Source organism: Eufriesea mexicana, unplaced genomic scaffold (assembly GCF_001483705.2).
Source record: "Eufriesea mexicana isolate 0111107269 unplaced genomic scaffold, ASM148370v2 scaffold6940, whole genome shotgun sequence".
NCBI lineage: Eukaryota > Metazoa > Arthropoda > Insecta > Hymenoptera > Apidae > Eufriesea > Eufriesea mexicana.
The window spans coordinates 319,150-345,632 of record NW_016914784.1 but is presented as its reverse complement, the minus strand read 5'-3'; the positions used below and the strand labels follow the sequence as shown (position 1 = coordinate 345,632).

Below are 26,483 nucleotides of genomic sequence, written 5' to 3'. Positions count from 1 at the left end.
AAAAAAAAAAAAAAAAAGAACAGGAAAAAAGGAAAAGGAAGAAAAAAGAGAGAAGGGAAAGATGAAAAAGGAGAAGGAAAAGGGAAGAAGGAGAAGGAAAAGGGAAGAAGGAGAAGAGGAGAGAAAAAGATGGGGGATAAAAAAGGAGGAGAGAGCGAGAGGGGCGGCAGGAGGGCGTAGGAAGAGGAGGACGAAGGAGGATATAAATGGACGGGGCCGATGGTGAGCGACCCCTCCTCGGAGACGGGGGTGCGCCGCGTCGAATTTGTCGATTCGCCGGTTTTCTCTCCCCGGCGTAAAAGCTTGGCAGACGCAATCGATTGTACCTACGTGTGCACACCCCGTGGGGGTGACGCGGCCCGACGGGGGGTGGGTGGCGGTAAAGAAGCACGGAATGATAGGCGACGTATCGTTGTTGTTGTTAACGCTGCCTTACGGTTATTTATCGATATGCGCGGCCTCGTTGGCTCGTTGCAATAACGTGCCACGTCGGCACGGACCTCGCGCGCGATCCGAGGGACGCGACCGTCTCTCGCCATCGTTCCGCATTTTTCATCCCTCCGCTCGTTTTTCGTCTTCGTCCTTCTCGGAACCTACGATCCGGGGTGCAAACCCTTCGCGTGCAAACGTTTCCGTTCGTTTCTTCCTTCTTTTCGCCTACCGCCGTCGCTATTTTCCACGTTCGAAAGAACGCCGGGACGCGTTGCGCGGGGGAAAAACCGCAGACTCGAACAGTCGGCGCGAATGTAACTCGTTTTTCCGCGCGATGGCGGAGACTTCAACGCCACCTTCGCGGCAGAGAAGCGGTTTCCATTTTTCTGCTCGTGTCTCCGAAAGAAACGACCACTTGGCCCCGAATCGCGCCTCGTGCATCCCGAGAAAGCGAAGGTTCGCCTCCGCGACTCCTTCATTGTCATTACCGATGCAGGCAAAATAATAAATGCGACGCGAACGCTACTTTACCGTGTAATCCATATTATTTCCGTTTTAACGTCTGAGAAAGCGTAACCGGGACGTTTTCTACTTTTGACGTGCCACTGCAAGCACGTGGGAAACGAGTCTACCGCGATTCTCCAGTCGGCAAATCCCATCGACCAACGCATCTCCCGCGAGGTATAATAATCTCGAGCGTGGCGATCGAGACCAAGGCGAACGCCACGCGAAGGGTCGCGAGAATCTCGGCGAGGGCTAGTCGATATCTTCGCCCGTTCCGAGGGTCGACGACGACCGGGGCTGCGAAGCAAGAGGGTGAAGAGGAGGAGAGGAGGAGAGAAGGAGAGAAGAAGAAAAGGAAGAGGAAGAGGAAGAAGAAGGCGTACTTTTCGATCTTGCGACGAAATATGGCGTACAGTTTGTGGTAGTCGACCGACGTAAGGGGCATTCGCTCGCTACGAAGTTCATTAGAAAAACGAGATTACCGGCCTCTGCCTGTAGTTACGTAATTCGATCGATAGTTCAGGCGTTTCCCGTTTCTGGCGGCCGACGAGGAGAAGCAAAGGGAGAGACGGAGAAACGGCGGCGGCGGCGACGGAGGAAAACCGAAACGGAAGGGTAAAAGGAATTTGCGACGGCTAGGAAGGGAGAGGTGTGGCCTTGAAAAAAGGGATTCGCGGTGAAAAATTGAATCGGCGTTTGATTATTCGGTTACCGGTCCTTCGAAACGCGTGCACCCGCGCGACGTTTCGTTTCGTTTCGTTTCGTCTCGTCTCGTCTCGTCTCGTCTCGTCTCGCTTCGTTTCGTTCCGTTTCGTAATATCAAACAGCGGAACCGGAGTGCGGGTGTGGGGTGGAAGGAAAAAAAGAAATTCCAGTCTGCTGGAAGGGATCGGAGAGCGAAATTAAATCCGATTTCGCCAAGGACTTCCTTCGTGGATTCCCGTCCTTTCTTTTCTCCTTTTTGGAAACTAATCTCGCGTTTCGTTAAAACCACCGTCGGACGAAGGAGGTTAACGAGCGTATAACCGAACGTTTCCAAGTTAGAACGATTTTTATGAAACGACGCGAACGGTCTAGACGGCCCGTTCGAGTTGCCGTCGAGTTTTCCAAAGGGGCGGAGTGGCGGGTGGAAAGAAAAAGGGAAAAAAATGGCGGCGGAAGAAAGGGTGGTCGAAAGGTGCAACGATATAAATCTCGATGGAGTTGGCCGGGCCGCGTTGGGAAGCCGAAAGCGATTGCCAAGAAGAGGTCGACGACGCTAACCCGAGGCAGCCGACCGTTGTCGTTTACATTAACGAAAAACCATTCGCATCGAAGACGCGTTCCGGCCTCGAAAAAATACCTCTTACGTAATTCCATAAAGAACGCGTACGCGCGATTTCCATTTCAGTCGACGGCCGTATCCGCCGAGTTCATCGTATCCCATCGATGAATGGAGAGGCGAAATTAACGAAAACACCGTTCGCCAGTGTGTTCCTCGCCGTCTACGTCCCACCTTCCGGCTTTCCACTCTACCACAACCTTGCGGACGTTGCGTAATCTCGCACGGATTCGGGGTATCGGTCGAGTCCGGTATTTCTTATCGCGTCGGATTCGATCGAATCGCAGGGGGATCGTTAACGGGGAAAACTCGATCGCTAACGCGAACCGATCGTCTATTAGCAGAGGTAGTGTTTCGAAAAACACCGATGATTTCGACCGCTTCTATACTACGACTTTCGACGAGGATTGGCAAGAAATATAAACAAAACACTTACGTGCTCGAGACTGCGACCACGGATCAGCGACAACTGAACGTCGATGCTCGGGCTCGAGTCGTACGAGTCCTAATAGGAGCCATTGTGTACGAGGCGAACTAAAATTTTCCTCGAAACGTTCGACCTTACACGTCTGTATAATTAGTTTCGTGTCCCAGGTCCGATGTTTTGATCCTGGTTCGATCGCTCGTCGCTCGCGCGCAGCTGTTTATATTTCCTGTCGACTCTCGTTGAACGGAGCATAGCCGCGTTATTAAGGTGTCCGCGAAGGGGCACCGATCACCTCGGGCGCGAAACGCGGGACCAACCGGTGGCACAACGTATTCAGGGTGGAGGGAAGGCCCGTAACCGACGAGCGGACGAATTCTGAGAAAGCGACCGAGCGTGAAGGCCAGGACCGTGACAAAGGAGAGAAATTTTGGAATTTTCGCCACGGTCCACGGCCGAAATTCGCCGGAAGCCCGAGGTTCGCGCTTGTGTCCTCCGTGATATCGTATCGCGAGGAAAGGCGAAAGACGAAAGGGAAAGGCCAGTGACGGAGACGGGGCAGGGAGAATAGGATAGCGGAGGGTCACGGCGACAAAAGAGACAATGCCGCGAATAGAGGCAGAGGGAAAGAAAGACGGAGCAACGGAGGCGAATAAAGGCAAAGTGGCGAAGAAGAGGACAGGAGAAACGACGCGGCGAGAGGGGGAGAAGGTAGCGTAGGGGTGGGGGAAAGGGCAGAAATAGAGGTAAAGTCAAAGAGGAAGGCGCGGAGGGTGCAAAGGGGAGAAAACGGGGAGAGAAAGAGGGGGAGGGATAGCGAAAATGATAAAAAAGCGAGCGGGAGAAAGGAGAGGGCGAAGGAAGATCGAAGGGGGAGCGGAGAATGGACGGGGCGAGGGAGAGAAGGAAAAAATGGAAAAGAAGAGAGAGAGAGAGAGAGAGAGAAGGAGGGAGGCGATGGGAAAAGGGCGTGAGCGGGAAAGAAAGAGCGAGGGAGTAGGCAGAAGGAAGGAAAAGGAGGGAACCGGAATGGAGAAGGAGAGAAGACAAACGCAATTGTCCGAGGTGAGCGCGTGTGCGTGAGCGCGTGTGTACGTATACGCGCGTCTCCGCCGCTCGGACGGCCGCGGTCATGCATACGGGGGCTTGCGTGCCTCCGTGTGATCGCAGTGGCGTAAGGAACTCTCGCCGATTTACAAAGTAGAACGTAGTCACGAGCTGATTTTCTAATAACCCGGCGAGATTTCATTGATTTGTAATCGTCATGCTCCGACGAGTTAACAAGCGAGCAAACGTAAGCGCGACTTGTCCGAGAGATCTATCGCACCTAGCTGGAGAACAAATCGCACACGTGTGCGAACAACGCGCGCGCGACTTATTCGACCACCGATTTCGAAAGTTTTTGGAAAATTCGAGCAATGCGAAGGCCGCCGACGCCTGGCCGCCTCTCCTCCTCTCTCCTTGCCTCTCTATTCCCGCTCCACGGAGAGAAAAAGCAACGAGACAACGAGCGTTCCCGCCGCGGCACCGACGCCGCACCGACGCGCGGCTAAATCGCCTTTCCAACGTTTCGTTTCGCGATTACCCGCGGAGTAACGCGTGCCACCGCTACGATCGCCAATCGCGTCCGAGATAACGTCAAACCACGCCCCCCGAGCGAAATATTAATTTCGCTTGGGATACGATTAAACGTCAATAAGCAAAGAATGCTACGTTTCGACGATTAATATACCGCGTGACTGACTTCTTGAACCCTAGTTATTAGGCTTAACGACTACTACCCTGGGCGGCACAGCGGTTCTTCGCTTCTCCGCTTCTCCGCAGCGTTATCGCTGCATCTCTGACGGATTAATCTCTCTCTCCGACGCCTTCCGTTTATCCGTTTGTCACGCTCCTTCGCGAATCCAGTTTACATTCGTAATTCGAGATCGCACCCGACCACACCGACGCCGACTACGCTCTCTTCTCTACGCCTACCGCTTCTTCTCTCTTTCTCTCGCCGCCCGCACCCCGTCACCCGCGCCTTTCCACCCAATTTTCCAAATCGCGCGCGTTAATTGCGTTCCGCTGCTAATCCGCGCGATGAAGAGATCGTAAATATTTATAGCTTCGACTTATTTTTAATTTACCACTTTCGCGTTTCCGTAACGACCTTCTCTATCCACGCTATTAACGAATTCTGCCGCGACTGCTTTGTCGTTACGACACCGGCGCGTCGCGTGTAATTTCCATGGGAAGCGAGAGAGACTCGTGGTATCGCCATCGCGAAGATCCGCGAAAATCGGCCAAAATCGACGAGAATCGACGGCAAGGGGGGAAGAACGGATCTCTTAGAAGAGATTAGAAATGTAACATTTCGAAGGTACATACGCGAGTAGAAATGGATGATGGAAACTGTGATCGAATAGCTAGTTGGAAAACTGTACTCGGAAACGCAGCCGAATCCGTGGCCGTCTGAAAACTTTTTCTCCCGCTTGCCCAAGTTTACGAACCCATTATTTTTCGATAAAACGACGTTAGTACCCGTCATTCGGGCAAATAAGTTCGGTAAACGATCGATGCCGATATTTGCGCGGTAAACAAGCGCGAGGGCAGGAATTTTCGCAAAATACAGTTATTCGCGCTGTGGGAACAGCGTTCGGATCGCGTGCAGGCAAAAATTACAAGTTTCGCCGAGGCGTCGAGTGCATCGGATTCCCGAAGGGCCTCCGAATAGGTGGCGCGATTGTTAGTCGTCGCGGGCTGGCAAAGTCGGCCTGCGAATTTCCACGCGAAACGGGCGTCGCGAGACGTCGAGACGCTCGCGACCGTGCACAAATGTGTGCGCCGATACGGGCGGAGGGAAACGAGCGAGGCAAGATCTAACGAAAAATATTAAACTCCGAGACACGAGTAAAACGAATTAATCTTCTACGCCACTGTCGCTGTCGGGGAAGAGAGAGAGAGAGAGAGAGAGAGTGAGGGAGAGAATGAAAAATAACGCGCGTGTATACGCGCGTTCGTGTGCCTGCGTGTTTCGAGGGAAGAGAAGCGTGACTCAGTGTGAACGCAGACGACAAGAGAGCGGGACTGAGAGAGAAAGAGAGAGAGAGAGAGAGGGAGGGAAAAGTACTTACGCCCGTACGAAAATATCGATTATATTTTTTTACGAGTTCACTCGCTTCGGCGGGTGTTAATTTCGTGAAACGGCTTTTCCTTCGCCACGCGTCGCTCGTAAAATCCCATTAACACGTGCGAGAGCACTCGTCCTCTCTTACTCTCTCTCTCTCTCTCTATTCCTCTCTTTCCTTCTCGCTCTATTCCCTGCTCGGGATTCGCCGTCCTTTTCCCACGGCCGCCGGTTGTCCCGGCGCGCACCGGGAGAAAATTCAAGCGCGCGTTTTCCACCCGGGCTTTTGAAGAATCACCCACGCGCCGATTTTCCCCGGGTGTCGAGACTGCCTGCGTTTTCACTTTTTCACGCAGTGTCACCGGATTTCGACCTCTTTTTTTCCTTCGTTTTATCCCGGTCGGTACGCGCGGCGTTTAACGAACGCTTTGTTTACTTGCTCGTCGGTGTTGTTAATCGAGTCTTTGTCGGCCGCGTGTTCGAACGACGAATCCTTTGTCGGGAAAATCTTTCCTATTTACGCTACCAGAGTCGAGAGAAACAGAGAGAGAGAGGGAGAGTGGTGTGGTGCGGCGTGTACGACGCGACGCGTCTCTTCCTCGCGATCGCGATCGAGATCGAGATCGATCGATCGGTTTCTCCTCATACGGTCACCGTTTCCGTTCCCCGCGTGCATTTTCGTGCGAGAACGTGTCGCCGAGTCGAGTTAGGCTCTCGGCCAGACCCACGGAATAAAGGAGTACTATTATTTATACAGTTAGGAAGCGGCGCGTCGTGTTTTTTAGAACACAGGATGTCCGGGTTTAACGACCCTGGCACCTGGCAACCCTTCTGGCGCGGCATATAATTACCCGCGAGGCACACGGTGTTGTAACGTGCATCTCCTGTCGGCGGGAGTGAACCTGAGAACGCGCGTGGATATCATCGTCACGGTCGCAGAACGCGAGGAATCTCACTGTCGTTTTCTTTGCGTTTCCGCGGCCGCGTGCGAGCGCGCGCCAGCGCGCACACCTTGATCGATAGGCTGACCCCGATTGTCGGGTTCGCATAGTGACCAGCGATCGAAAAAGTAGCCTAACGCGACAACGTCCGTCGAAACGTCGTCGTCGTCGAGCCGTTGCGATCGGTTCTCCGGATTGCCGGAGCAAACTCGAGCTACCCCGCTCCGCGATCGGTACACGCGCGAGAATCGATCGCGATTTCGAACGGGCCTCGTGGTCCTCGAGAGGGAAGCGAATCGGATGGAGCGCGTCGCGCGACAGCGGAGAAATTCAGCGGCCGCGAGTACGTTCCGAGTGAACGGTAAGTTCCGCGTAAATGAAAAATGAAGTTAACCTAGAAACTATTCGCTATCTAGCTCGAAGTATACATAGAATCTGGTCTATAGTTGAAAACTGCTTTTGAAAAAATAGGTCGCGATGCGGTTAGTCGACACGGTCACCCTCCGGTGTATCGTTGCTCGATTCCGGTATGAAAGTTTCAACGGACGAAGAAACGCGCGTGTGCCTTTCGATGAAATTTTATAGGAATCCCTCGAGTTTCGTCGTACACGTACGATCTCTCTGTCTCCACGCGGATAGGGTTTCCGGATCGAGGGACGACTGATTTTTCCGAACCGCGGGATACTCGTGTGCAGCTCTCCTCGAGAGTCTAACGAGAGAGAGAGAGACTCCTCCGCTTATTATCGCGTTTGTTCCAGGCAACTCGAGGTTAACGGGACGTTAGTCATGGAGAAAAACGACCAGTAGCGTAGTGCAACGGTTAAATCGAGTGTGTTGGCGAGACCCGCGCGCGTTGTCTTGGACGCGCGTGGTCCCGGATCGAAAAGTCAGGGGGATCGAGCGTCGGCGAAACGCTCACCGATGTCGTCCGAATCCATCGGCGTAATCGTTAACGGAACATACCGTTGGAATTAAGCGGATTTTCATGGACATCGGATCAAGTTATCCTTGGAATCGCTGTCGCGTGTTTGTCGCGGGATCGATAACCGTTGTACGTATTTTCCAGCGACTCTCGTCTGCCGTGATTCGGCGGCACCATTGTAATCCGTCTTTTCGTTTTGGCTTCGAGACTCTCCTCGTCTTGGATAATTCCAACGACCGGTTTAACGACCGCCACGATACGATACCGCTCTGCTGGCCGCGCACGCGTCCGTCGAAATTGTCCTCGACTTTATATATTCGCGAAACACGGACGTCTATTCGTTTAATAACAATGGTCGGAAATTAAGCTGTCTGCATCAGGGATCATCGGTCTCGGTACTCGAAATCGGTTTATTTTACGAAAAAGACGACCTCAGCTGCCACGAGCAAAGCCGAAAGCGTTACATCGAACGGCAATCGATATTTAACCTCCCACCGGCGGCGATCGCGAAAACGAACAACAAGGAAACAAACGCAACACCGTCATAAAACAAACCACAACATCGTAGCGCGACTGACGTTGCATTTTGATCGTACCACACCGCCTCTGTCGTTTATATTTCAATCCGGACGAGTATTTCCACCTACCCTGTCATTCGCGTACATCTTGCTGCCGTTATTTTCCCTGACCTTTCGAAAAAAATCAGAGAAAACGGGGAAAAAAGCAAGTGACAAGTCTATCGCCAAAGTACCTCGCCCCTTTGACCGTCCGTCGACAAACAAACGCGCGTGACCTTTGATTTATTCGCGCAACGTTTTCCCTACCAGTCCTCGAAATACAGGTCGTCTCCTCGTGTCAAGGTTTATCGAAATTCGGACGGAGATAGTTACGACATACCGGAACCCTAAAAAAGGGAAAAAGAAAAAGCAGGAAGGAAAAAAGGAAATAACGGCTTGGTCAGCCTTCGTCCGACAGACGAACGTCGAAAACGAAGCGGTAGAAAAGAAAAAAAAGGGAAGAAAAAACGATTTCGATTTTCCCCACATTCGCGAAGCGATCGCATCTACGATCATCGAGCACACCTGGATACAGGTGGCAGAGGCACAAGGGAGCAGCTGTCCGTAATTCCTAGCCCTACGCTACAACCCAGCGGTACAGACTGGACGTGGACAGTTCTCCACTACTACCTATTACTACTGCTACTACTACTACTACTACTACTACTACTACTACTACTACTACTACCACCACTACTACCGCAACAACTACCCGCTATCGCACGCGTGACAACGAACGTTTCGATTTCCGAAACCGCTTCGCGATCTCGGAATCGAGGCAAAGTCGTCTGGACGAGAGAGAGAGAGAGAGAGAGAGAGAGAGAGAGAGAGAGAGAGAGAAAGAAAGAGTGGAAGAGAGAGAGAGAGAGAGAGAGAGAGCGCGAGAGGGGGTAGAAAAGGGCGACGGGTGGACCACCCCCGCGTTGCGTCGCCGTCGTTTTTGATCCCAGCCTTGTCTCGAAGAGTGCGCGCATTCGCCCGCGCGTCGGCTTTTGTTTTCCGGCGCGATGACGCGGCGGCGTCCGCGCGAGATCACCCTCTCTTTCGCTCTCCTCTCTCTTGCCGCTGGTGTGTTCCCTGCGCGGAGCGGCGTGGCGCGGCATCGCGACGCGCGCGCGACCAAGCCTCCCGTGTACAGGCCGAAAAGGAACGAGGAAAAAGGCCGCGCGCGTCGGCGTCGCTCGGTGGCGGCATTCTAAATTTAGGAGGAAGTATTGATTTTACAATTTGGACCCCTCCCAAAGTAAAAAATAAACCAAGCCAAACGTACTCTACTTTGATAGAGTGCCTCTCCTCTGCGCGGCTCGTTTCGACGCACAGCCGAGACGGAGATACAAAAAGGGAAACATGGAGGGGGCGGCTCGCCGTCGGGCTCGAAGGGAGGGGTGAAACAGCCCCGCGAATAGGGTGGGAGGGAAGAAAAGAAGAAGATAGCGATTGCCAGGGAAAGTGAGAGGGCGAGGGTGAGTGGGTGAGGCTAAGGGGGCGAAGCCGGGCGGGCGAAACGGGCGAAACGGGCGAAGCCGGCGGGAAAGGAGGAAAGAAAGACAGAAAGGAAAAAGGAAAGAAAGGGTGGAGAGAACCGGGGGGTGAACGGGAGCGGGCGGTGGGGCCGAAGGAGAAAGCCGGGGGTGGGGAACGGAGAGTGGCGAAATACCGTAGTTCCAGCCTGGTAAGAAACAAAGAACAGAAAATTGATCGTTTGTTAAGTTTTATGTTCCCCGGGGCAGGCGAGGGTGGTCTGCTGCCCCCACCCTCGCTTTTCTCTCTCGCTCCGTCCTCCTCCACCCGTTCCACGGCCGTTCGCTCCGTCTCTTTTCTCCCGCCTCGCGACGCGCAATAAGACGAATCGAGGAAATTCTCCGCCCGGCACTGCGCCGCCAAGGAAGAGGTGGGCACGCAGAAAAACCTACGAACCGAGAGAGCCAGAGAGCGAGAGAGAGAGAGAGAGAGAGAGAGAGAAAGGATGGTCGAACGGGGTTGCCTGCGGACCGATAGAGAGACACGTGTAGGAGGAAAAAACAGGGGGGAGTGAAACGGACGAACGGGCATCGTGGAAGTCAATGGAAGCTGGACGAGATTGCCTTCGCCCTTCGTTGTCGTCTGCTCGCCTGCTTTTTCCGTCGGGGATGAAGTTTAATTACGGGAAAACGCGTTTATCGAACTACCATCCTCCTCTGTTTTCGCAATTTTTTTTTTCCTCCTATTTCTCATTTCTCCTTTTTCATTTTTCATTTTTCATTTTTCGCTTTTCGTTTTTCACCTTTCGCTTCTCAGCTTTCGTCCTTTGTTCCTCATTTTACACGCGAATCGCGGACCGTGATTCTTGGGAATCGGTTACCCTCGCGATCGGCGACGATTCGTCGTCGGTTGCAGCATTTTCCCGTCGCGATTCGCGCGCGCGCGCGCGCTGCTTTTTTCCCCCGAGTTTAAGGCTACGGGGGAAAAAAGTAGAGTATACGTAGCAATTTGGGCGGACAAAAGAGCGGAGAACTGTGTATCCAATTTACGGAAAGTGAAAATGGAGTACTATGCGTTTCGACGATGATACAATGCCCCTGTAACGCGTTAAACGACGCAGAGCGAACGAGCGAGCACCTCTAAAACATTTCAAAGCGTAAAATAGCTGAAACCGAGCGTACGCGTGGAAAAGGGATTTTAAAGCGAATAGGAGACTATCGAAGTCCAACGAAGGGCAAAGTTGTCGCTGTTAAAGGGCCACGCCGCCGATGAAACGATTATTCTCTTTCCATTCGATATCCACGCCGCGGGATATCGCCTATGACCGCGATTAGCCTATCTTTCTCTTCCTTTCTCTGCTTTTCTTTTTCCTTTTCACCTGGTGGAAACTTTTTGCCACTTGTTCGACTCGTCGAGATATCTCGTCCGATCGAGTAGACCCGGCCGGGGGAGGGGGGAAAAGATACGGCGGGAAGGTAAGCAGCGGACGAATCGGTGATTGGATTCGCGAGAGAGTGGCCGTGGTGGCGTAGGAGCGCGAACTCGATCGTCGAGCGATCCACGTGGCAAAAAGGCAACGGGGGTTGAACGTGTCTCTGTTTACCTTGTGCGCTCTGAGAGTCTTGCCCTCGCAGGCCAGAGTGACGTCGCAATAAGCTTGTCGCTCGAGCAGCTGTGAGAACATGGTCTGTAGGTTGCTGTGATGGTATTTCCATCGTAAGCAATACTGTTGGGGGAACATGTTGGAGGATGACGTCGCGGGAGGTGTCGTTGCTGAACTGCCTCGTTGCTGAAGCATGCGCGGACCTGGCACTGCCACCGGCTCTTCACCCGCCAAGATCCGTTCCTGTGGTTCACCGTAATCCCACCGCCTTCCTTCTCCACTCTGCAACATTAGTTTCGCGTCAGGAAAGATCAGAACTTTTCGCGATTCGGCCACGCGCTGGCAACGAGACGAGAAGCGAGAAATCACGCCTCTCGAATAGGCGTTTCTCGTCGGTGACTCTCCTTTGAACGGCGCAGGGTGGGGAATAATGATAAAGAGCTTGGCGTACGGTATCGAGTAATTAGCACGGGAAGCAATCGGGAAGAAACGGCGAAAAAATCTTGATAGGTAATTATCTTAATTGCTCGGCGATCGCGAGGAGCAGCCGTTTCTCCGGGGAACGATATACGCGATTCGGGGTGAACGTTTGCGATTGAATCCGCGCGGTGATACTTCTCGAGTTCCCACGATACCTCGGGCTAATCGGTTATCTCTCAGCTTGCCCGTTAATCACGCTCGGCCTAAAATTATGCTCGAAAATTACGATCGATTCGAGAAAGACAGAGATAGAGATAGATAGATAGATAGACATAGACACAGAGAGAGAGAAAAAGAGAGAGAAAAAGAGAGAGAGAGAGAGAAAGAGAGAGAGATCGCGGTAATTTAACGTTTCCTGTTAGAAGACCACTTTGTTCCAGCCGTTTCCGGAACGCCCGAAGGGGGTGGTGGTCGTAGTGATGGTGGTGGTGGTGGTGGTGGTGGTGATGGTGGTGGTGGTGGTGGCAGAACGGTTGCATTTACGATTTTTATTCCTTCCGTTCTAGGCGGCTAGCTCCGCGATACATACATACGCATATATATGTACACGTACTAGCTATATCCGCGATGCAAATGCGAGCCAACGCGCAAACGGTTCGAGAAAGAGTCTGTCTAACGCACGAAAACTTCTTGGCTCGAAGGAGAGAGAGAAAAAGAAAGAAAGAGAGAAACAGAGAGAGAGAGATAGAAAGAGAGAAAGAGAGAGAGAGAGAGAGAAGATGCTTACAGGTGTTGGTCCGATGCGCAGTCAGCCGACGGGCTCGTTCTCGAAGTGAAACCAACCCGGGCGCCTCCGTCAACCGGATGAGAACGCTTCTAAGACGATGATCTTGGAAGCATTTAAACGCGAATCCGTTTAAACGTGCACAGCTCGATCACGATTGCCCCTGACGATGCTCGGTCTCACGTGTTTTCTCTGTAACATACAGTAGAGGGATTGATCCATCGGACAAAGTCGATTCAGCCTAACCTCTTCCCCTTCGACGAGTTCAAAGTTCGTGCTCTCTACCGTTCTTCCATTCTGCTCGGCAACGACCGAGACTCCGGACCCGTTGCTTCGAGAGTTCGATTATACGCGTTCGATTCGACGCCCGGAGCCGAATCCTATTCGGTTAAGTTCAATTACGACGGGGAACAGGTTGCCCGATCTCGGTCCTCCATTCGCTTCTATCAGCCTCGCGTATCTCGCGCTTGTTTTTGCCCTTACGTTTCCCCGCTAATTTCGATTAGTTTCATTCGGCTCGATCAGAATCAGTTCGAACCGGTCGATGGCCAGTTTTCCAGCCAACCCGATCACCGATAGAAACGCCGACGTGGCAACGCGTTTAATTTACGACTCGCCTCCGTCCAGGGATCCTCGACCGACTACGCGCCACTTTTACGAACCAATTCGCCGCGATGCTTACTCGCTTATGACTTTGGTGGTCGGTTAAGTACGGGACTGCGCTCGGAAAGGAAATAAGAAATACCGTTGGAGAACAGCGTAACGCCTACGCCGTGTCAACGATCGTTTGCCTCGGAGCAACCGCGAGAGCCGATAATTACCATTAGACCGATCGCCACCGTCCACTACTACTTGCCCTTATCGATCTTATCGATCGTCTTCGCCGTTTCGTCTTTCCTTCCCGCGAATAACGCGTGTACGGTTCAAGAAGGAGCAGGAGGAAGAGAAGAAAAAGAAGAAGAAGAAAAAGAAGAAGAAAAAGAAGAAGAAAATTTCAGAAGACCGGGACACGTCGATGGAATACGCGCTCCACGATCAATCCCGATCGAGACAGAAACCGGAAGAAGAAAACTATTTTTTCGATATCTAATCCGACGAGATTAGATTACCCCGATACTTGGTCCGAGTTGTTGGAAGATCGGAAACCGGGCGAGGTAGATTCGAAGAATGCGAAGATTTCGCGGCGGAAAGAAAGTTCCGGGCAAACTCTGAGGAAAAAGAAGTTTTCATTGCATTATCCGGAAACGATTAACGCGAGCCGCTTGTATCTATTAGCATAATTATCGAGAGTGACTTTGTAAAATTGTGAAAGTCGAATATCGACATTTAACTTTCATCGGCTTCACCGACCGCTGATGAAGTTCCATTAGGAACGAATCGGAAAGCTGATTTGGCGAATCTCTGGTTAAAACTGGCGACATTCGGTTACGCGTCGTTATCTTCTAATGAAAGGTAACACGTGACGATTGTTGGTAATAACTTGATTAGCGACTTTGTTTATTTCGTTATGCGCTCCGTTTAATCTTCCGTTTCCACCGAGGCGAATAAGAAAACGCGAATTTTCGAATTCTTCTCCTCCCTTTTTTTCTCCCTCCCTCTCTCTCTCTCTCTCTCTCTCTCTTTTTCACGGTTAGAAACTGCGATTTCGTCGAGTTTACTACTTTAATCTCTTTTTGCAGCGGCATAAACCGGAGAGTAATTTCGACTGGAACGTGCATCATTTCTCGGTATCCAGTCCGTAAACTGGTCAACGTCCCTTATCGAGGATGGTGGGTAATATCTAAGGCAGAGTTTAGGCTGCACGCTCGACTGCGGTTTTAAAATTCCCCCCTCGGGCAAACCTCCGTGGAACTCGCCGGTGGATCGTGGGAATCAATAAATTCCCCGTATCGGAAAACGCTGAGGGTACGATACGCGGAAAAATCGACAAGGCGCGAATTTGCGCGAAATTACGATCCCTTCTCTTTCATCGTCTTCCCAATTTCGTACCCCCGCGCCGCGTTCGCGTCCATTTTTCTCCCACCTTCCTCCTCCTCCGCCTTTCGCCGCGTCGCCATTACTAATTTTCCCTCATCCCTCCTATACCCCGAACGCGCTCGTCCTTTATCATTTCTCTCTTCTCCGCGCCTTTGCCCTTCCGCGCTTCTCTCTCCCCTTTCTAATTTTCGTCTCTCGAATTCCTCCGGCACCGCTGTCTTACCTCGCATTTGCCTTTTACCCTCGGCGAAAAAATGTCGATGGCGCGTCAAAAGACCGTTTTCCACGAGGTAACCGGATGTCAAACATTTTTGCCGGGGCTGAAGAGCAGCTCGGTATTCAGGTCTCGCGTACGTACACGAGGATAACACACGTACAACAGCGTAGGAGCGTGCATGGGAGCTAGCGCGCGCGCGCCAGTCGACGATGTTCGTTCGGTAGCCTAGATTCCCCGAGATACTTTCTATTGTGTTTACGGATCGGATTAGAGTACCTTTCGCCGTTGAGAAAATGCCCAACTCCTCGGGACACGGAAGAGTGGCGAGAGCGCGAGCGCGCGCGCGTACTCGCGCTCGGTGACCTTTTGGAAATCCGGATCAAATTGGGAAATCGGGTTAACCCTCCGCCGTCGATGGGACACCCGCTGTTCGATCCCAGTCTAGATACCGAGCGAACCACGAGCACGAGAAACGTGACCGTCGTTGGTTAATTACCGTCTACGTGCATACGATTAAAATTGAACGGAGCAGGAGAGACTGGCGGGGAGCAAGAGTGGACGAAGCTTGCTGGATCCGCGTCGTGGATGGAGCATCCCGACCAGCGAATCGGGCTCGGAAGATCGCTTCGTACGAACCACCGTGTACGTGTACACGTCGAACGAATCGGGTGATCGACGATTGGACTTATGGCGGAAAATCGAACGAATGTTCGGAATTTAGAACAGAACGGTACACGCTCGATGTTTGGAACATTGGTTCGCAAAGTGGCATGCATCGCTCCCGCCGAGGCCTCCGGACTCGGATAACTTTTTAGCGAATTCTTATCCGCGAAATAGCGACGAATGCCCGATTTCCAAATACCGGGCCATTACCAAGGAAGTAATTAAAGCTGGAAACCCGAAATTAAAAGAAGAGAGCATGGAGCCCCCCGGAGGTGGGAGGGGCGAGAAGCTCGATTTTAATTATAGTTCCTCTAAAACCACTCGGTTTCTGAATTAATAAAGAAAGGATTGAAACCGAGGAGAGTAGCGAGCCTCTCCTCTTTTCAATTCCTTCCTAGAACGCGTTAAAATCAACGGCGCATTAATTCCGAAGTTCTCGTTAAGCCGATACGAAACTAATACAGCGAGAAGAACCGTCGGAGAATTTCCGAGCATCGGCGCTTTATCCTGAAAATCCGTCGTCGCGCCGGTGTTATCTCGTTCACAGGTTGCGAGCCCTACAAATTAATCGGAAGATTAATTCGCCATCGTTTCTCGAACTTTCAAACGGTCGATGAGCCACTCGTCGATTCACCGTGCTTCTTCCTCCCTTTTTTCCTTCGATTATTCCGTCGACCGAAGCGTTCATTGCTGCGTGGCGAACGAGCCGCGCCAAGTGGCCTCGTCGAGAGGCCAGAATACTGTTATAATTCACGTAATCGAAGCGTTTACGCCAGCGGCCACCGGAAAATCGTAAAAATAGCCGAACCGTACGTGCACTTGGTTATTCACCTGCCATACGCCTTTTCCCGGTCTCTACCGATACGCGCTCACAACTCTTCGTCCGGATGTCTGTCGTCGTCGTCGTCGTCGTCGTCGTCCTCGTCGTCGTCCTCGTCGTCGTCCTCGTCGCGATCGTGGCCGTCGTGGCCACGAGTTCCGAAAAAATTTGCATCGCCAATCAATCGATCGATTCCCCGCGATTATTTAATATACAGCAGACTCGCGACATCAGCGAAAAATATCCGAAAATCGCAGAAATGCAAATACCCCGTACCGATTTACCGAAAATTATACCATGCTCGAGATATAAGATGGAAGAATAACACTGGCCAATGGGACGAGATAGCAGTGGCGTCGGTCAGAGTTCTGCTTTCTATCCCAAAAGTTCAGAGTTCGATTCTCGGTATACCTCAAATTCTCGTTTTTCCCTCGAATTAATATTTCTAGAAAATCAAGAAGCACCCTACTGCGACTCGTATACGCGTACGTTGCACTCGCTCGCGCGCGCGCGTGTGTGTGGTTGTTCGCGTGTGTTACGTTTTTAGTAGAGTATTATTATTCCCTCGAATTTTAAAAAATTCTCTCCGACTCGAAATTTTTCCCAAGTTCTCGCCGAGTTTTATATATCACGCTCTCTCTCTCTCTCTCTCTCTCTCTCTCTCTTTGCATCTCCTTTAACTTCTAAAATAACATTCCCGAGACGCGCGCCGCACTTTCGATTCCTAAAACACGGAGAAGAGCTATAACGAGCGATCCGAACTTCAATGGCATCATTCACGGCCACGTGAACGAGACAGAAAACGGTGTGCAGGGTTTTTTAAAATATACAAAATGGTTCGTCGACCGTTAGATAACTCGAGATAGCTATAATACGAGATGATGTCTCTGAGAGAGAGATACTCGAATAGGTTAGAGAGGACGAAAAAAAAACGTAGAGAGAAGAAGAGAGTATAAAGGAATTGGATATTACATTCGATGACACCGCAAAGTGGAAAAGTGTGTTGCACGTGACCAAAGGCACCCGAGTTCCGAAAGCAAAAATACCACCCCACCCTCGCGCCATCTCTCTCTCCCTCCGTGTCTGTCGACTTTGGCCGAAGGAAACTTTCGATTCGTTTGGAAAGCGGAAAAACATCCGAAAAGTCGAAACAATGAATCAACGGTAGAAGAAGCAGGTTTAATTAACCTTAAACGTCGGACAAAGATGTGGCGGATCTGAATTTGGAGCGAAAAAAAATAGAAGAAGTCTGGTGGAAAGTTGGCGGGCAACAATTGAAAGTAACTCCGGGATACTTCTGAATAGCTCCGGGCCAACGACAATCGTCCAAAGTTGAAACTTTGGCAGGCGGGAAGCCATGAAACTTCCAAGACTGCAATTAACTGTGGAACAACTAAGGATAATTCGTAGGGCAAGTTAGCGGGAATTACGTTTTTCGATAAAAGAAAGCTCTACCCAAAGCAAACCGTCCAAGTATGCGCACCAGCTCGAGACATCGCGAGTATTTCCGATAAAAATCTCTTGCCCCGAAAGGTCAGAAAGAGAAAGAGAAGACGGTGTGTCACGATTTCCCGCGAGTCTACGCGAGTGGATCGCGCGTTAACGAACATATTCGTCGATCGGATCGTGCATCGATCGTAGATTTTCGGGAGAAATTCGCAAACCGCGTTCCTTCGACGTGATTAGGTTCGATGCCCTTTTTATCCGCTTATCCCGTACGCGGTCTTTCGCTTCCACCTTGCTTTTTCTATCGCGATACCGCCTCCTCTCCCTTCCACCCTCCGTCCCCCGGCTACGAAGATCCTCTTGCATATACGCGCAACGATAGTTGGGCATAACGGTTCCGCGGTCGCGAGTTACTGCACGAGAAGACAAGACTAGCGAAACAAGAACTCCTCCGGAAAGCGCGACCCGTTTATTTTCTCGAAACCGAGAAAACGGGTTGCCGTGGCTTTTCGTCGTCCGTATCATCCGCCATCGCGATCGCGTAAATCGATTTCGACTTATCTCCCGGTTCACCGACGGGCAATTCGGGAACACGGTTCTCCGCGAATTAGGAAACAAAGCGGAGAACAGGTTGCGCGTGGAAACGTCGCGACGCGGAACTCGAGGATTCGAACCCCGGTGCAGCCGAAATGAACCGGAACGAACCCGATCGACCCACGATTTTTCCGAGGAAAATTTCCACGGTCACAGCCGACGAGAGGGAGATAGTAAAAGCGGAAGCGTTTCTTTCGCGGGACGAATTTTCGCGAATTCGCAATTACGTTTCGCTCTGACCGACTTTTCTAGGCACCTTTTCCCCCTTTTTTCGTTTTTCTTTTTTCTTTTTCTTTTTTTTTTTTTTTTCTCATGGAAGTCGACACAGGGCCGCTCAACGAGAGCCACGATAGTGGCTTTATCGCGCGCACTCCAAGATAAACCTCGCCGCACGCTGCGTGGAGACCGTTCTCTCCTTCCCTCTCGCTCATTCTCTCTCGTGCACACGAGGGGGCGTATACACCGCTTGCTTTTCCTCGTGCACGCACGTGCCATATTACACACAGCCTTCTCTCGTTTCGTGGAAAAGAGAACACGCGCACACGCGTACGCCAGAATGTGCGTGCGTGTGCGTGTGTGTGTGGAGGGGCAGAGCGAAGAGAGAGAGAGAGAGAGAGAGAGAGAGAGACTGGGAGATAATTGGACGAGTGCAGAGTCACTCGTCGCTGCAAGGAGATCGCCTCGTTTCATGGATTCTATTGATTTCCACCGGAACATCAACGTCCCGACACAACAAGTGGTGACGAAACGTCGAACCCGTGACGAAAACAAACGCGCGAACGCGTGGAAATTGAAAATCACCGTTCCCAGTCGCGTTTTCCAACGGTACCGAGGCTATTCGAGGTGTCGACAATGTTTGCAGCTAGATCTACGCGTATGGAATTTTTCCCCCGATGTTTGGAAACCCGTCCACCATTTCCATCGGCCAATCGTCCAAGTCGATTCGAAAAGCGTTAACGCTAAAAAATATTTGTTGCTCGGGAACGTTTCTCGCCGCGATCGGGGGGTCCGCGTCGCGAATTATTCGAAAATCGCGACAACTCGCGACGACGAGTGAATTTTCGGGAATGGGGCGAGGAGTGGGGGGGGGGGAGGGCGTGATGAGTCAAGGAGAGTAAAAGTCGACGTCGACGTCGTGGTTCGGTCCCACCCCGTGGATCGATTCCACGCGTATCCAGTACTACCCATCGTGGGTCGTTTCAAAGTTTCTCCGAAGCGTCGTGGCTTTAAAATTTCGCTCACGGAGGGGGAGGTAAAAGGGGATGGTAAAAGGACAGAAGTGAGGAGGAAGAGGGAGAGAAAAGAAAAGAGTGCACGCGGGAGGGCAAAGCGCGTGGCCCATCGGGAAAAGTAAATTCTCGAAATTACCTGTTACATAAAAACGAAATTTCCACGGGACGGTCGTAAACTTTCGAGGAGAAAAAAAGAGGGCGAGATAAATTCGTAAAAAGGCGAGCTTTTTGGTTTATTACGCGATATTTCTCGTTGCTGGAAGGGGACGAGGGGGAGGGCGGGGGCGGAAGAGGAGACGGGAAAGTCGACTTAAAAGCGTAAACTCCGCGAGTTTTACTGCGCACGGTGGGAAAAAACGCGACTCGGTCTTTTCGAAAAACGGGCGTAAACTCAAACGCATCTCCCCTTTAGCCCGCCCCCCTCGCGAAACACCCTTTTCCTCTCTATTTTTCCCCCTTTTTTTTTTTTCTCCTCTTTTTATCTCCATTGTGTTCCCGGCTGGCGCGCACCGAATGCGAACATCAAAGAGGAGTATAATTACGCGCGCAGAGTCGTTTCCGCGCTCGCCAATTGCGCGCCACGGCGCGCTGGCATCGCTCGGGTTCGCGATCGCGTTAGTGCGGCCAAAAACAGGGAAGAAGAACTTACCACACGCGCCAAACACCTCTTTTCTCTTTTCCTTTTTCCCCAAGAAACTTGGAAGATCGATCGAGTATGCCGGGTCGTTGGAGGTACGAAGCGATTAGCTCGGTTAGACGGCGTTTGGCGACACGCAGGTGAAAGGATCGACGCATTAATCATGCGAGTGGGAACGTCGTCGGATGGACGCGTTTGAGCAACCGTGACTCGAGAAACGCAATTTCGACGCGTCGAATCGAGAGACGCGAAAAACGCGGGACACGTTAGTTTCTAACCGTTTAGAAGACGATTGGCTTTAAAAGGCCGGTTGGAAAGCGAGGAAAAGGTTGGAAAACGAGAGCGATTCCGTAGGCGGCGACGTACGGTAGAACGGTGAGAAGAGGGTGCAGCACGAGGTCGAGTTACCTGCGGGCCGCAACTTCCTCTTGGCTCTCATCCTCGAAAACAGCGGCGACGATGAAAACGACACTGGAAGTAAAAGCGAAAGGAAAGGGGGAGAAGAAGAGGTGTTTTCGGTGGCGTTCGGGACGCGACGCGGAGCCGGAAGTACTCGGAAGTAGAGACACTGGCGAGGAATTGGCGAGGAATTGGCGGAAAAGCGCGCGACGTCGAGCGATCGTAGTTTCCTTGGCGTAATCGGCGGATCGGTCGGTCGGTCGGTTCTTCGATTCGAACCGGAGAAAAAGTCCGACAATCCCGTACACACCGACGGCACGAATGATTGCCACCTGTTTGACGGACACGCGAGGAAAAACGTGGCGTTTACTCGGGAAAAAGGACGGTTCTTTTCTGTCGGTGCATCGTTTAGCGACGCTACGTCACGATGCGGCTACACCATCGAGCAGCGAGTACCGTGACACGGTGGAATCATGGCACGGAACACGTTCAAGGGAACGAACCGAGTTCAACGAGAATCCCGACACACAGGCGCGCACAAACGCGTAGACGCGCGGTGCGTACGCGCAAACACACGGCACGTAACCGCAGAAAAAGCTACTACGGCAACAACAACGGCAACAGAGGCACAAGCACGCTATACGCAATTACCGCGTACCGAGTCTCGTTTCCACGCGTCGACCACGCGCGCTCCTCTTTGTCCCGTCCCGTGCGCGGCGATCGAGTCAGAAACCGTGGAAAACGAAGGAGGCTCGAGCAAAAAAGCCTCGTGGGTCCATTAAGGGTACCAGCCGCGTCCTCGTAAACGCTTCATCGCCGCTTAAGGAGGTTCGCATTCGTAACGACGAGCCGCACAACCACGAGCACGAGTCACTGCTGCAACCACGTACGCTCGCGAAGACGTCGCGATAATGGAACGACCACGATTATTACAAAGACGATTTTCGCGGACACGGACGCCCGTCGCGGAAATTAAGGAGTCGTGTTATAAAACGCAACGACCTACAATGCTACAAATGCCACGGAACCGTCGTGTGTCTCTTCTGGCCTCCCCCGTCTCGCCTACCCCCTGCTCGACCAGCCGCCATCGCCGCCGCCACTGCCTCCTTTTCCTCCGTTCGTTCGACGTGTATCCCTCCTCCTTTTAGCTTTTTCCTCCCCTTGGTAGCCCCTTCTTAGGCCGACGTCCCCTCCCGACCTAGCCATCGCCAACCACCACCTCCCACTACCTTTCTTCCTACGATACGATGCGATACGATACGATACGACACTGTACGATACGGTACGATGCGATCGCAGCCGATGCCCCGCGTCTCGCGGACCCCCTAGAAACGACGATACCTTGTGTGCGTGTGTGTGTGAATGTGTGTTTGTGCGTGCACCAACGCGTCCCCTCGTGCACGATCGCTCGAGAAGCGCCGCTTCGTTTTTCTCCGTTATTAGCTTTTCCTGCCACCGCGACGTCGCTTTCAACGCGAACGCGCGCATCATCGGCTTTCGGTATTATCTCTTCCCGATGCTCCGCGTGACCGGTCACGATTTTAATGGAATTCGACGGGTGGGGGTTGTTTTGCGGGCGGGTCGTGGACGCAGAGCGCGTAACGCGCGTCATCGAATCGAACGATAAGAGGCCGCGAAGGAAACGGGGGCTCGCGCGAGCCACCGGCCGATAAGCAGCCCCCGATCGTGTAACCGATGATGGCAACCGTGGAGTAATCTTCTTCGATCGTTCTCGTGATCCCCCCCCCCCCCCCCCCCCCCCCCCCCCCCCGTTGGCAAACGCGAAATCCTGGATCGTGCGTGGCCGAAGGTAAACACGCGTCCCGCGGCGACATTAGACCCGGACGAATGGCCGATTCCGCGATTAGTTGGCTGCGAACAATGAAGCGCGGACGGTGAAAAGGGGAAAGTGAAAATGTCGGCGACCGTGCGACGCGGACGACCCGTTTGCCGATCGTAACGCCGTATTTTCGAAAGGATCGGAATTTTACAAGTAAGGCCTTATCGTGCAGCTCCCCGTGCCGCTCCAGAAATACGTAACCGCGTCGATAACCTTTCGCGTGGAACTTCGGCCTGCCGTGCCGTTCCGAGACGACACAGTTTTTCAGAAAAAAGCCGCGTGTCCTTGGAAATTTCTCCACCGCGGAAGTATAACGATGCGCGCGAAGAAAGAGGTTTCTGTCCGATCGAGATAACGGAGCGAAGAGAAAAAGGGGGAAAAAAATAGAGAACGAGATGGCCGATAAGGCCGAGCAATTTGTCGGCGGAGAAAGGAAGGAGCAGGGACGCGGGCGGTGTTGGAAGCAATGGCGAAGCCGAAGAGAAAATAGCGCGCGCGAAACCATCTGAAGGAAGGATCCAGAAGAAGAAGAAGAAGAAGAAGCTCGGTCGGGACTTCTTCCACGTTCTAGGCCAGACTACGTCTCTGCCGGTCGCGCACCATGCACTCTCTCTTCTCTCGATAGTCCACCATTGCGAATATCGATATTTCCGTCGCGTACGATACCGCTTATCGTATCGCGGCTTTTAAACGTTACTCCTCTTCGCTGTAACATCTCGGTTTGGAAGACACCGAGTAACGCGTGGAAGCTACAAGTGGTTCTCTCTCTCTCCTGGCATCGTCACCGTTTCACCGTTAGAGGGGGATGATTTTTGGAAGCAGCCGCCAACTCTTCCACCTCGACTTTCCACCGCGGAGCAAATACGCGTCGCCACGGACGAATTGTCGAATAATCGAAACACGCGCGTTCGCCGTTTCTTCGGAAATTTCAAACACCGAAGCGTAATTCCCAATTCGTCGATTAGCCCAGGACCGACGACGACCGTTCTCCCGAGTCGTCGTCTGTCTGACCATCGGAACGCGATCGTTCTCCCTGCTGGTAAATATCGCCGCGAGTTCCCATGGGAACGAGATTATTTCCGCTTATTTTTTGACGCGTCCGACTCTCTGTTACGTCACACGCGTGTATGTACATCGTTATCGCTGTACCGAATGCGAAGACAAAATATCGGTGGAATAAGTTGCACGCTATCCACAACGCGTAACCAAAGCGGACGATAATCGATGAGATACGACGTTCACTCGTGGACGCGTAAAGGCAAGACGATTTCCAACCCTCTCTCTCTCTCTCTCGACAGAGGATAAGCGCCAAGGCAACGTTCTTTTACGTCCCTTCATCGAGCATTGCCACCACCGCCGCCACTTCCGGTTATTGGACGGTGACCAACTGTTCGTCCAGCACCATCGAGTCACTGCCAAATTGATTTTTTCCCGAATAACGGCAATTTTCAGACACGCGAGTAACACGTACACGCACGCGATCGTTGGTTAAACAACGCGGGCAACCTCTCTCTCTCTCTCTCTCTTACCCTCTTCATCTCTCTTGATTCGCTAAAAACTCGGCGAGACCGCGTCTTCGACCGGGTAACGAGACCACGGATAAGATACATGGCATTTTCAACGAGTCACGCGTGTATATGCAAAGCGAGAAAAAATATCGTATTAGGTTACGCTTCATCGAGCCACATCGACGCGTAATCGCGCGCGTGTACACGCCGCACACGGACACACGGCCTGCCTTCAGCGAGATCCACTAAAGCGAGCGTTAGTCAAGTGCACTCGACGATTACTAGGCGACATACTCCACTGATCTTCATAGTCGTCTTTCTACGACGAGTCAAAGACTGCGCCGCCAACGATACCGTCAATTTTCCCCGTCTCCGTTCTCGCCTTTATTATCCCACGGACTCCCACCGATTTGTCCTGGATTTCTAAAAGGATCGCGATTATTTCTGGTCCATCCGCGCGCCACTCGCCATTCGATTTCGTCCAGGGACAACCCATCCAACGTCTTCGGTGTTCTCGCCGCGAAAATAACGATCGCGCTAAAATTGAACGATTCCGGTATTGATCGATTAAAGAGAATAAATTCCAAAGGGTACCGAAACGAAGGCCGGCTAATACCGTCCATCTAGAGCAACGATGCCCGACCTTTCGTCGCGTCCACTTTCTCCCTCTCTCTCTCTCTCTCTCTTTTTCGTATCTTTGGCCACACGTGGAGAGACGCGGATGCGGCAGCAACCTTTTAAAAACAAAACTCGCTACCTTCGAAATGGGAAATTTTTGCCCGTCCGAGGGCTTTTTTGCTCTCACTGTTTTCGGACCTTCTTTTTAGGTCTACCTTTTTTCGCCCGGAACGCGGATCCAGTGGGGGAATCACTCCGAAATTCGAAAGGACGCGGTTACTACTACGTTAGAAAATGAATGAAAAAAAATATGGAAAACGCGATATACGGTTTCTTTTTCCTTTTCCCGTCTCCTCTCTCCCCGCTAGCTTGGAAAGAGACAGGATTTTCGAGCTGTTTGCGAGAAGAGGAACGCGACGTAGGAATACCGAGGTTAGACACGCGTCGGGTAGACGAAACAACTGGCTATAACGCGAAGAGGCGATATTCGAATCGATTGGCCAGGGAACAATTACGAAAATAAAGCGTCGAATACGACGCCATCGGTCGCGAACTAGGGTTCGCTTCGATGAAATCTCCGTAGAGTTGGCCGTTTGGCATCCGCAGGCCCGTGACGCGAGGCTTACGCTACTGAAAAGAGACTTCTGGATTCTCGGAGCGTGCCTGGTAAATAATAATACGTCGTTGCTAATGGAAACCTACTTCGCGTTGGCTTCTCCAGAGTAGGTTTCGCGAAAGGGAGAAGTGTGTCATGCACAAAAGCCTTTTCCAAATCGTCTTAAAGCTTCGTCACTATTATCATAATGATGTCAGATGCCTCTTTTTCCCTTTCTTTTTCTTCCCTTTTCTCTTTCTCCTCTTTCCTTTTTCCTTTTTCTCCCCCCCCTCCCCAAACTACGTACAAACGAGGAGCATTCCATTTTAAAGGTTGCGCGCTACCGGTGATAATCGCGCTTCTATCGCGAATGAGAAAAGCGTGCGACCGATATCCAAGTGGGAAAATATAATAAAGGGGGAGAGAGAGAGAGAGAGAGAGAGAGTCGGAGGAGGAGTAGACCCGGTCCGAGTTATCGTAATCCACGATGAAATGATAATTACGAGGGTACGGGAGCGCGAGGTACAAGAAAGTTTGCAAAAGCTCGAAAGTTCATCAAGAAAGTCGGAAAAATCTCAGTAATTACTGGTTTTCCGGCGCAGACGTCGGCAGACATTTAGGAGAAAGTTTGGGAAGATGAGCGGGGAATTGGATTTTCGGCTGGAAGCGTGCTCGCAGACACAATGGGATCAGTTGGTTCAATTAAGAAGAAGGATACTCGTTGAGCAGGGCTACATAGCAGAGTCTACACGAACCTGGAGCTCCGAAGAGAAGACCATTCCCCTCCGACGCCTCCTCCTCGGCCAGAGTCGGGTCCCGAGTCGGCGTAGACACAACCGGTTTCCGCGGTGTTCACCCGCTTTTTGAGAAAAAATTGAACCAGTTTGTAAAACGAAAAAAGCTCTCCCCACCAGGCACGTAGACGCCCCTCCTCGCTCCTTCTCTATCCCTTTACTCGGATTGCCGCGGAGACTCATGGGAACCGAAGCGATTCCAAGCGTCCCGGAATCCGATGCGCATCAAATGAAAAAGCCTCCAACGTTGCCAAGATTTTGACCCCCTCTCTCTTTCCCGCGCCGTTCTCCGTTTCTACTTCTCTCCCACGACACGAGCGCGTCCTCTCCTCCCTTTTCCCTCCAATTTTTTCCTCCGCGCGTGCGAGAGGTAAGCGCCGCGAGAAGAAAAGAAACAGAGGTGAGAAGAGAAGAAGGGAAAAAAAAGAACGAAACCGCGACGCAAAGGTGTCGCGAATCGTTCTCCCCCTCTTTCTCTCTCTCTCTCTCTCTCTCTCTTCTTCTGTCTGACTGTCTGTCTGTCTGTCTGTCTGTCTGTCACAGCGGTACCAAAATGTCGGAGCAACGGTGTCGCGTAGGTGTGCGCGTAGAGCGTAGAACGCGCGAGACTTACGCGCTCGATCGTGAAACACGCGGCGCGGTCCTGAATACGGTGGTGTTCTAGG

The 26,483-nt window shown here is 52.1% G+C and overlaps 1 protein-coding gene across 4 annotated transcripts in view; it reads right to left on the bottom strand.

Annotated features, from left to right (window-relative positions):
* Window positions 1–26,483, bottom strand: part of LOC108552531 (uncharacterized) — an 80,458-nt gene that overhangs the window by 10,051 nt on the left and 43,924 nt on the right. For 2 of the 4 annotated variants that reach the window (XM_017907135.1, XM_017907136.1), the window contains exons 1-2: window positions 25,780–25,841; window positions 11,275–11,556 (exon numbers count right to left, since the gene is read on the bottom strand). In XM_017907135.1, coding sequence (XP_017762624.1) covers window positions 11,275–11,556; window positions 25,780–25,803 — 306 coding nt within the window. In that variant the 5' untranslated portion in view covers window positions 25,804–25,841. Of the gene's footprint in view, window positions 1–11,274; window positions 11,557–12,481; window positions 12,671–25,779; window positions 25,842–26,483 lie in introns of those variants that run through there. The other 2 variants (XM_017907137.1, XM_017907138.1) reach the window with 2 other exon arrangements.